The 11,874-nt window shown below is 38.6% G+C and overlaps 1 protein-coding gene across 4 annotated transcripts; it reads left to right on the top strand.

The window, feature by feature from the left end:
• The first annotated feature begins 863 nt into the window (after window positions 1-863).
• Window positions 864-11,731, top strand: tfap2c (transcription factor AP-2 gamma (activating enhancer binding protein 2 gamma)). 4 transcript variants are annotated; one of them, XM_027000708.2, is made up of 8 exons: window positions 3,041-3,296; window positions 4,836-5,151; window positions 5,185-5,294; window positions 5,499-5,550; window positions 8,337-8,559; window positions 9,660-9,778; window positions 10,869-11,010; window positions 11,225-11,731. In XM_027000708.2, exons 1-8 carry the CDS (start codon window positions 3,249-3,251, stop codon window positions 11,520-11,522), a joined length of 1,308 nt encoding a protein of 435 aa, XP_026856509.1. In that variant the 5' UTR covers window positions 3,041-3,248; the 3' UTR covers window positions 11,523-11,731. The 4 variants fall into 4 exon arrangements, with proteins under 4 accessions (XP_026856508.1, XP_026856509.1, XP_026856506.1 ...); XM_027000707.2 differs by lacking the exon at window positions 3,041-3,296 and adding an exon at window positions 864-893 and having other exon boundaries at window positions 4,836-5,294; XM_027000705.2 differs by having other exon boundaries at window positions 4,836-5,294.
• The last annotated feature ends 143 nt before the right edge of the window (window positions 11,732-11,874 follow it).

Genomic DNA, 11,874 nt, shown 5'->3' with positions numbered 1-11,874 from the left:
AAGACTTGCTGACTGAAATAATCAACAGATTTTTTAAAACAAGTTTTGTGTCAGTAAATTCAATACCCAACTGACTGAAAACTGAACATTGCTCGTCTATTCTCAAATTATCACGCCTCCGAAGGGCATAGGATATTGACAATAAGCGGAGATTTGACTGGACATTTTAAGATATTTTACGGTTTTCGATACATCGATTTTTACTTTAATTTTCTTTAAAAAATCTTTTTAAAACCCTAGTTCACGTTCAAGTGTATTTGCGCATTTACCACACAACAATGTAACATAAGATGAATTGAACCATATTTCGACTCAGTCCTAATAAGTCTACTGACAAATTTTGATAGAGTATAAAAGAATAATTCGATGCGAAATCATGCCAACTGTGGCCAATTTAAGGCCAGACCAAGCATCTGTTTGGTTTTTGATAAAAGACATGTAAGTAGAAAAGCAGAACCTGCCTTCACTACTGGACTTTTCATAGTTGCAGTGTATAGTATAATAATCATAACAATAATAGTTATAATGAGCATGTCAAAACACTGAACTGAGTGCAATTAGCCTACACATGGCCTTTGCTTAAAAAAACAAAACTTTTCATAATAACTGCAGCGTGCAACGCCGCTTCTGATATGAACAAGACTGTAATTGTCAACTCTTTCACAGGCATGGCCAATTAGCTTCATCGATCGCAAAACTGGATAGTACCCCTGGAATGTTCAGGCCACCACTCAGGTGTCATGACTCACGCATGCGTATAACGAGCCACCCAGGCGCCAGGTGTAGTCAGCAATATCGCACACTTGTGATCTTAGCATTTGCTGTTTCTCGGAAAGGACTGCAGGATACTGCTATCCATGCAGATGTCTTTATTAGAGAGGCTAGACTGGCGGGTAAGTTATTTTTCGATTTGTGACAGGCACTGTTTTGCAAAATCTGTTTTTTATATATATTCTGGCGGTTTTTACTGTCTAAAGCATCCTTTACTCGGATTAAGCTTCTTTTACCCATGGTCGATGGAGACTTCACACGATGAATCATAACTGTGGATCATAGCGCTTCAAGGCTTTTCTCCCATGCTAAGGAAGAAGGAAAAACAACAGTAATAGGCTATTATTATTATTATTATTATTATTATTATTATTATTATTGGTGGAGGTTGTGGCGATATTATTTTAACTTATTTTAATTTAGTTTGTATTTAAGGTTGAACATGCATACTGTTTGTAATTTTGTAGACTTCCTTATACACAGGATTAGATGTATTTAATGATTGGTTATTATGTATAAGATAAATTAATCTGACAGATTTATTTATAAAGGTTTATTTATTTATTGTAAGCATCTTAAATACATCCTTTCCTCTGGATGGGCATTTGGCCTGAAGTGCCAAAATACCCATGTAGATTCTCCACATAAAATTATTCGTAGGCTAGAGCTATGACTTTAGACTGCGTTCGAGAAACCAATAACGAAACTCAATTGTGTAAGGACACATATTTCAAGTTACTTTTGAAAACTATTCGTAATGTCTGCAGCCGGCAATCTTTCTGGAGTTTGACCTTTTCTAAAGCGTATGTAGCAATAAACTAAAATAATTCATAGGCTATTTCTAAAGCCTATTTCAGGATAAAATAATAGGTCTTTACCTTCAATTTTAATAGAATTTGCCGCGTTTGCACACCTTAAGGCTGTGAAATGTGTTGGGACAGTTTTTAACACTTAAAATATGTTTGTCATCCACAAATAGGTCATCATTTAATCGTTCTGTGCAATTAATATTTAATTCTTCGTAGCGATTAACAACAATACGTTATCAAATAATTCTTATTTGGAACCGCGATTTCAAATGGGGTTTTCTTTGGGCAGGCAAAAAATATGCCTTGAATTTTTACATGGATGTCGTAAATCTAATTTATTCAGTATTAATAAACTGTGGTAAATTAGAAGGCCACTGAAAGATGTCAACCAGTCTGTCGGAAATATATTAAAGTTTAAAATTCCCTTTATGCATAAAATACTCCGCATTTGTGTTCATCTAAAGAAACGAAAAACCCATGTTTTTATTTATCTTATTTTAAGATTTCGAGGCTGGTTAATGTAGAAGAAAAAAATGAATGTTTTTTTTAAAGCTCCCTTTGAAAATGGCGGCTCTTTGGCATCCTACAACCTATATGAAAACGTCCAAAAGCAGTATTATTTTGGCCGAGGAGAAGATCCTCCAAAAACGGTCATTAAGATTAGAGGGGGAATCTCTGGCGATTAGAGGCTAAACGAATGCAGACGCATTTAATCTCCAGATACGTTGACAGAGATAAGATGCAGCTGACTTTCCTGTACTCTACCTCAACATGTAAACAGACAAGGCTTATAAACTCAGGGATTCACTTGTATTAATGACGTCAGCTGGTGATGCCAAAGCACCGTTTTGGGATTGTAATTTGTAGGACTGCACCATGCAATTGTAAACGATACTGCTACAGTTTGATATTAGGGCAGGGGTGATTTTTCAGGAAAATTAAATTACACGTAGTTCACACATAATATGATATATTAGGCTATAACAGCAACGATAATAATAATAATAATAATAATAATAATAATAAGATAGTTTCCTTATTCAATATAAATAAATGAAAAATAATTTTTAAATATGTCGTTTATTTAGAATGCCTAAATGTGGTTCCAAGTTTGCCAACTTTAAATTTTTATTAACACAAAATTAAATAAAACTTTCTAAAGCTTTTGAATAAATGTAATAGAACATACACTTGAATAGGCGGACAGCGCAAGGATTGGTCTATTGTCTTTTTCATAACCAATCGGCAAGGCTGCTTCTCAAGCCTGTCGATGACATCATGCCAAGCTTACGCCCACACTTGGTGGCTATGCAAATATAGTGGTGATGCTTCAAGGAGGATCTACGAGTCGAGGATAGAACAGGACGTCGTCCGTCAGAGGGAGTCAACTTTCTTGCATTCGAAGTTCCATACTTTGTTCGTTGCTGTTATATTTTCTTCCTGGAACGGGACCTTTGGAAACTTTTCGCTCAAAATAGGTTAAGACATTCAAACGGCGCTTCTCTTCACTCTTGGCTGATCATTCTCTCCCAAGACACGGTTGCTCAGTTTGCCAGAGTTGATGCATTTCTTCGCAATATATTCTGTGCTCTCTGGATTAAACTATAGACGACAAGCAACACTCTTGTCACGTCTCTAGGTGTAAGATTTGGCTCTTTCAAAGCGAAAATGCTGTGGAAATTAGCCGATAACGTGAAGTATGAGGAAGACTGCGAGGTAAGTCCACTGGCGCAAAGGAAAGATCAGTAGAGACATGTTTGACCATAGCATGTATTTTCCTATGAATAGGTATAAATAGTTTATCATATAACTTTGCCGAAAGCGTTTCAAATGGCCTTCGGAACAGAAGTTGTGTTTAGGAAAGTGTTAAAAGAGTCTTAGTGCTATTCCTCCATCACCTGTTTAATGTTTGCCATTTTGTGCTATTTATGATTAAGTCCAAAGGTATCAGTTGCAAATGTGCATAGTGAGGAAAAATTATGTTGCAAAGGCAGCTTCTGTGAACTCGCGTAATATAGCCTCAGAAACGCGAAGAAGTACAGTAACGCACCTATTGCAAATATGTGTAATGCGGAAAGTTCATGTTGCAACGGTTGCTTTCTATCTCAAAAATGGTAGAAACATAAAGACGTATTATGCTTCTCCCTTAAAAATGCAGCCTTTTACGGTAATTCGTTCACAGCAATTTAGCCTAATAGCCTTTAAATCCTTTAAGCCATATGGTTTTAATTTTCATGGTGATTAACTAGTCTAAACATCTCTGTAAATCTCCCTTTCCCTTTAAATATTAGAAATTATCGTTAAATCAATCAAGCTAAAGTCGTTTAAACATATTCAAATGGCCAGGGCAGTGAGTAGTTCAGTGCATTGGTAACTCGCCTCCTTAATTCCTTCATAATTCATACTGGAAATGTCCTGTCGTGACCTGACCAGGACGATCTGTTTTGTGTTGTAGCAAACATTCTTTGTCCGTAGTGACAGTAGACTAATACTGAAACAATTCTCCCAAAACAATACAACAATGAAGTCTCGTTCTAAGTCTTATTCAAGGTCTGGGAAATTTGCCATAGTGGCTAAATCAATTTTAGACAATTTCAAGTTTCAAGTAGGCGTACTCGTCAGATACGTGTCACGAAATAAATAACCTATAGCATGTAATAAAGAAACCCCCGAATCGATTCAAATTAAAATAATTTTGCGTATAAAGGTTATTAAACAATTTATTTTATCGATCGAGTGCACAACTACTGCACAACCACTGAATAACTTGTAATAGCCATTTTTTGTTATTCATTTATTTATCTTCTGGATGAACAATTACCTCTGTTCCTCTGTTCATTATATTTTCTACTATATATATATATATATATATATATATATATATATATATATATATATATATATATATATATATATATATATATATATATAGTAGAAAAAAAATATATATATATATATACACCATTTTTTAGATTATCTGCCTAGCTCATCTTAACATATTTTCAGTCTCTGTTGACCTTATTCCATAATGTTTACGTATAACCAATGTTTGTTCCCAAAAGCGAGTAAGAATTTATTAAAGATGTAAATTCCTAGACATTATTTTGTTCTTTTTAGTATAGGTTGTCTTACTGTTTGAATAGCTATTGCCAGACTATGCCCTTTGATGCGAAAAAACTGCGCTTGCGTACATTTGGCTATGAATTATTTTTTTTTTGTAGTCACTTTAGCGAGATATTATCTGTATTTCAGCAGGAGAGGCATGACGGCAGTAGCAATGGAAACCCACGGTTGCCGCACCTTCCTGCTGTCAGTCAGCACCTCTACAGCCCGGCACCTTCTCTCTCGCACCCGACCGGCTCCGATTTTCAACCGCCGTATTTCCCTCCTCCATACCAGCCACTACCGTACACGCAGTCCAGTGACCCATACTCTCACCTTAGCGACCCATTTAACATCAATTCAATACATCAGTCCCCAACGTCCAATCAGCAACAGCCGTGGCCGGGCCGTCAAAACCAGGATGGAATCGGATCACACGCCAGAAGCGGACTCGCTGGTCAGATTCTGGGTTTAGAAGGTGGTTCATCCGGTGTGCGAAGAGATAGCTTTAGGAGGCCGGAGTTGTTGCCTCCGCATGTCCATGGAATCGACTCAGCAATAGGCGAGAACATGGGACTGCACGAAATGGGCCAAGGACTGGATGATGTCCAAGTAAGTGTTTAACTGAAGTTCTTTAGTCGTTTGAAACGGGTCAGTTATGCTACTGATCGCGCAAATCATAGCATAATTTAAATTTAGCTGTGTGCCCTGACAAACAGGGCTATCACAAGATACAGTAATAAGTATGACAGCTTTTACATTTTTTTGTGATTAAGTGAACAATTAATTAAAAATTTGCTGGTGTTTTCTTCCCAGCATGTGGAGGACCACAGCATAGTAATTGCCGACCAGACAGTGATCAAAAAAGGTGGGTCGGATTTTTCCCCCCTTTCTGAATAGCAACTTTTCCAAACGCTTGTATCGCTCTTCTAATCAGCCTACCGAAAAAAAGAACGTTGCCCTAGTCTAAGAAGGACCAAACAACCTTTCTACAGATGTACGCTAAAACCTGCTTTTCTCATACTTGGTATAACAGTAATAAAAGTATGTTTATTAAATTGAAACTTGTACATTGAAACAACATATATGATAAATTACTCGTCGTTGACGAGTTAAAGTGGAATTAAGGAATATTTTAATATTTATACGACAAAAGACGTTATAGCTCTTGGTTTCGATGTTTGGATACTCAGCAAATCGAGTTTGAATGGGAAGGTTTGAGGAAACTGGTTCAAGCTTCACCACTAATCCTTTTGACCATGTGCTCCATTTAACTAATCTGCGTTTGAGCCTCATCGCATTGTGCCCCGCAATCGGCGTGAATGGAAAGTCAGAAGGAGGAATCTTCTCAAAATGGCAGACAAGCTGACAAGTTGTAGAAGTTGGGCAATCTTTAAAACGCTCTGTTGGCTCAGGAAGAAGAGGCCAAGGCCATCTTTGTTCTGCAAGCTTAATGCTCCTTGTTTCTCTGAATATGCGTTGAGTGCTGTCAGAGTTTACCGCCTCACGCGAAAAAGAAAAACGTGAAACAACAGCACTTGGGGTGTGGCTCCTTCAAGACGAGCTAAGAGTAAACCTAGTTTGCTCAGTCATTTGTTGTGACATGAAACGTTTTTGAGTAGTCAAGACACATTTTTTGAAGGTCTTGATGTGAACAACTTAATGTGATCATTTAGCATTGCAAAAATAATACCTTATAATATATACATCTTATATAGGATTTTGAGATAACTCTGTACTTTACAGAAATGTGTTGATAATACCTGTGGTAAAGAAATGCAATTATGAATTACAGTCTACAAAAGTATAAATGTCATTGTACCTTAAAGAACATGAAAAAAAACAACAAAAGAAATGCAACACAAACTACCCTACAGCAGAGGGAAAAGAGTCAAAGAATTTGGCAACTTGAGCAGGGTTTAGTGAAAGTAGTATAGTGTACAGACCAGTGAACTGATCAAAGATTATAAAAGTGATTCTGAATATGATCCATCATTTATGCTTAATAAGTCTCTGTAATCACATTTAGCATAAGATATAAAATATTTCTTAAGGAATCCAGTGTTTTATTTTACATGACTACATAATTTTCAGAAATAAAATAATTTTTGCTGAAATTTATGAGCAAAGGTTAGGTGATCCATGCTGTTTTATATAGTATAATTTACTATAATCCACATCATGGGATGTTTTTACCAAAAGCAGATTTGATTTTGGCATATGTTTCTGTCAGCCAATAATTTAGTGTTTCTTTTATGTTTGTGGAGCATCTTGACAAATTCACATTACTGCCAATACTTTTGAAGGCTTGATTATAGTATAAATTATTTTTGGTACAGCGTGGGCTCCTGTTGAAAAAGTCATAATTTTGGCTCGTGTTGATTATCCAAATAGCTTCTCTAACTATTTAATTCAGTAGTGTCAGCTTGGACAAAGAACAGGCCATTTGATAAAGTCTTAACATGAAAAGGAGACAGAGTATTAGTCAAAAACATTTACATCATCTATTGTTTTGCTGAAAGGATCCTAGCTAGTGCGTAATTTATTAATACAATATGATTTATGCTCATTTTGAAACCACAGGACCCATCTGTTCTTGTCCTAAATGACCACCCCACCTGCTTATGTGATTTTTGATTCTGGGATTTTCAAACTGGGACTGCAGTGTCATGGCTTGTAACGGCTTTCAGAACTGGCTTTGAGGAAGGGGTGCTTTCTTGCTGTTGAGAGCAAAGGCACTAGTAATGCACTTTAAGACAGAGGCTAATCTTAAAATCTCATAGTGTTGGAAAACTACAGTCCACTCTCATTCAGTAGCATTAAGACAGGCTGTTGTTAATGACAGTATTAATGGTTAAAGGAAAAGACAGAATGGACCTGACTGTTGAATTGAATGGTTTTAATAAGCAGTTCTATAGTCTGTGACCAATGCACTGTTTACTGCATACATAGTTTACAGGCACATGGCTTGTGGCTGTGCAAGCTCAGTGGTGAAGACTGCTATATAGACCAGGGCAGATTAGTTTGGCTGTATTGAGCTTGAACTTAGAGGCACATCTGAAGGGTCTGACATATCTATTATATCTATTTCTCATTAGAAAGGTTGACGTGTGGTTATTTTTCTGTATTTCTGTGACTAGATGATCTTAGTAGATCAGTGGCCTTTGGGATGTTGAAGAGGCCATGAAGTCTGCAACTGTATTGAAGTTTTTACCTGGGGACAGACTGCGTTAAAGCACCCAACTTTTACCTGTGGACAGACTTTGTTAAAGCAACAAACTTTTACCTGGGGATAGACTGTATTAAAGCAACAAATGTTTACCTGGGGACATACCATGTTAAAGCAGCATAGGTTGTTTGCTTTCAGAATGAAATTACATGAATATATTTCCCCTTCTGGCATTTTTAAATTCAATGACTTCAATGTGGGAGAAAGAAAATAAAATCCAGAGATGAAAACCAGACAGACCCTAAACTGAATTTCTGATCATCGCAAAAATAAAAGAGTTGCAGAGCAGTGTAAAAAGTACCCAGAAAATCTATCTCTTTAACTTTAACCATAAAGATCAAGGTCATTTTCTGCTGGTACTTTATTAATCTCTTTTGAGATTGAGGGCTGTGTTTATTGAGCAGGACTACATGTATCGTCCACAGGGCCTGTCACCCTCCCCAAAGGCAACCCCATGGGTCTGCCCTTCCAGAAGGAGTCCCTGCTGGGTATGGTGTCCAATCCTGCCGAAGTCTTCTGTTCGGTCCCTGGGCGCCTCTCTCTTCTTAGTTCCACCTCCAAATACAAAGTGACTGTAGCCGAGGTGCAAAGACGCTTGTCCCCACCTGAGTGTCTCAATGCCTCGCTGCTCGGAGGAGTGCTGCGCAGGTGAACCCCCCCACCCCCCACACACACATACACACACACACACACACACACACACACACACACACACACACACACACACACACACATACATGTGCACACACACACACACACACACACACACACACAATGTCATTTGTTATATGAAACAGTGTGTACAGTGATGTACAGTGTGTAGGACTTAATGGATGTGTCATGTTGTTAAAGGCATAAGATTTCCCTGTAAACATATTTATAATATACCATAGGTTTTCAGTCAAGTCTTTGGAAATAGCTCAGCATTACATGGCTAAGGTGTGTCAGTCGTTGCAACAGAACAAAAACCTGGTCTGACACCACGAATAGATTGAAAAATTTGTACTATATGTTATTACTGTGTAACATACAACATACTGTTTTTGATGTATTTAACATCTGTGTATGATGTATTTTGGGTATTTGTAATATCGAAGAGTGATCAATCTCAGTTAAAGTTTTCAATTGGACTATATGTTGTGGAAATTTGTGTGGCTGAACAGTTGATGATGAACAGTTGACCTTACCCCTCATAGTCTAAAAAGGTCAACCAGGAACAGTGTTGAAGGAAACAGAGAGAGATGGGGGTGTTGCTAAAGCTCCCAAGCTGATCTCTAGAGCTGCATGCTGGCAGTATACGTTTCTATTTTCCCATGTGTTTTTGATGCATGTGTGCATATGCAAACACACACAAACAAACACACACACTCAGAGACATGTTAAGTAGGTCATGAAGAGATGGTTACAAAAAGGGGCAGATGGGTGTTTCTCACTTGTCCGAGGGACACCATGTCCCTCTTATCCACCATGCAGTAGGAAACGGAAGTCCAAATGTACTCATGCAGAAAATCCAAGCAGCTCAGTTGAATGGAAAATGTGCTTGTGAGTATGTTTGTGTGTGTGTCTTTCTGTGAGTTGTGTGCATATGCATGGGATTGAGTATGCCACATACTTGCTGTTTCATGAATGTGTTCCAGCTGCCTCCCACATAGGGTACATGTCTCTCATTCTTAAAACGTATGTATTTTGTCATTTGATGTGGTGAATTCCATCTGAAAGACTTGCATTTGGTTTGTATTGTCATCCAGGGCTAAGTCAAAAAATGGTGGAAGATCCCTCAGGGAGAAATTGGATAAGATTGGACTGAATTTGCCGGCAGGTCGCAGGAAAGCAGCTAATGTCACTTTGCTGACAGCACTAGTAGAAGGTAAAAAGAGTTTACTTATGAATATTCCCTTTGTTGACATATGTCACCATAGATTTACCCATCTGTTTGTATGTTAGCACCATTCCCGCATTATAATCAATGTGTAATATGACTGATAATATTCTGCCCAGTTACACTGCCTTAAGCAATACACTAATATACAACAGTGGTATTATTATTCAATGTTAGTCACAAAGTCAGTTCAGTTTTGGACATTCCATGTTAACATTCTGAAATGAGTACAAAAAAGAATCCTTGTTAGGTGTAGCCCATCTAGCTTTAATTAGACTTTAAGTATGAAGAAAGAATTTGCATCATCTGTGAAGGTATTCCAGTTGACATTTTAATGTTAGCAAGCAGATCCCTACAACTTGAAGAGCAAGAAATGGCTCATAAAACAGAGGCCTGTAAATTCCAGTGGCTTTTCATCAATGGAGCTGTTTATCATGCTAGACAATGACAAGTACTGGCATTGTCATCTGAAGTATTTTCATCCATCTTAAAATGTTAACCATTTTTTTCACAGTATTAACCTGAAGGGTGTGCACTAATTAATACTTTTGTTTCTTGACATCAATTTGCAGGATTAACTTTTTTGCATGGCTATATTAAAGCAGTGAGCCACTGGGATATTAGTACAGGATCATGAGTAAGCTAATGCCCATGGCTACATGGAATTCTTTCCGCAGTGCAGCCATTTTCACTGTTACCGGCTGAGGAGGAGACTAGAACATGACTGGAAGGCTGTGTTATTTTGAGACCTTCAAAGACAAATTGGGGCTAGTTATCATGTGTTTGCTAGCCAGGAGGAGAGACTGACCTTAAAGACAGGGGCTATGAAAGTGATGTGTAGTCTGTCAATAAAAGGCTCTTTTGTATCTGTGGGACTGTTTGCTGCCTTTAGCTACCATTAGTCCATTAAACACATAAAGTGTGACCACCCCTCCCATCCCAGAGATGTGTTCATCTGGGAACTGAATCTTTTGTGTGAGGCTGTTTTACTCATTGAGTGTCAAACCATTGGCTCAAATGAGTATGGTTTATTTGCAAGGTCTAATGAATCTGACTCAAGTGTGATTAATGTCTGCAGGTGAGGCTGTACACCTGGCTCGAGACTTTGGTTATGTCTGTGAGACGGAGTTTCCTGCCAAGGCAGTTGCTGAGTACCTTGGACGACCACACATAGAACGCAATGAAATCAACTCTCGCAAGAACATGCTTCTAGCCGCCAAGTTAGTTATAACCCCTGCGACTTTTCCATTTACTGACATTCCTGACTCTGACAAGATTTAACTGCCAATCTTCACTGTACTGACATATATGTTATTAAAAATGATTTACATAATAATTGCCCGCACTGCTCATTGTACTATTTGGACTGAAAAAATTATTATCAAAGCACGGGACACTTCCCATTCTTCATGTAATTGCTATCTTTTGTGGCAGGCAAATCTGTAAGGAGTTCACGGACCTGCTGACTCAGGATCGCTCGCCGCTGGGCAACTCGCGGCCGGCGCCCATCCTGGAGCCTGGAATCCAGGGCTGCCTGACCCACTTCAGCCTCATCACGCATGGCTTCGGCTCACCAGCCATTTGTGCTGCTATGACCTCGCTGCAGAACTACCTCAACGAGGCTCTGAAGCAGGTGGACAAAATGTACCTGAGCACTGCCTCAGACTCCTCGCAAGGCACCTCAGATGGAGGTGGCAAAGCCACAGACAAGATGGACAAGCACAGGAAGTGAGGCAGCCGGGTGACACCGGGGCCCCTCGAGACCTGTAGGGGACCCTCGTGCCCCCATGGACTAAACTGGACTTCATCACCAGCTTGTCATCGTGCTTGTTGTTAAGGGTTCAGTTTGACTGCTCATTCATCTGCTTACAGCCACTGGGCACAGCTCGATGGCCCTTCCTTCGTGTCTTGGTGTTCCAGAAATTGGTCCTCCACACAGACTTTAATGCGCTTAGCTGTCTTGAGTGGCTGACGTAGGTGATTACTTCATTTGATGGCATGTGTACTTACATGCATGTACTCCATGGCTCTACACAAAAATACGGAGGAAGCTTTATATATATATATATATATATATATATATA

This window comes from Electrophorus electricus, chromosome 3 (genome assembly GCF_013358815.1).
Source record: "Electrophorus electricus isolate fEleEle1 chromosome 3, fEleEle1.pri, whole genome shotgun sequence".
NCBI classification, from domain to species: Eukaryota; Metazoa; Chordata; class Actinopteri; order Gymnotiformes; family Gymnotidae; genus Electrophorus; species Electrophorus electricus.
The sequence above is the reverse complement of the archived record's forward strand: the minus strand, read 5'-3'. Positions and strand labels throughout refer to the sequence as shown.

What these genes read in the sequence shown, in the direction of transcription:
- tfap2c (XM_027000706.2), top strand. Translation starts at nt 3,249, where the DNA reads ATGCTGTGGAAATTAGCCGATAACGTGAAGTATGAGGAAGACTGCGAG. An exon ending in GCTGACAGCACTAGTAGAAG is followed by an intron (nt 9,779 to 10,868) that starts GTAAAAAGAGTT and finishes TAATGTCTGCAG; the next exon opens with GTGAGGCTGTACACCTGGCT. An exon ending in AACATGCTTCTAGCCGCCAA is followed by an intron (nt 11,011 to 11,224) that starts GTTAGTTATAAC and finishes CTTTTGTGGCAG; the next exon opens with GCAAATCTGTAAGGAGTTCA.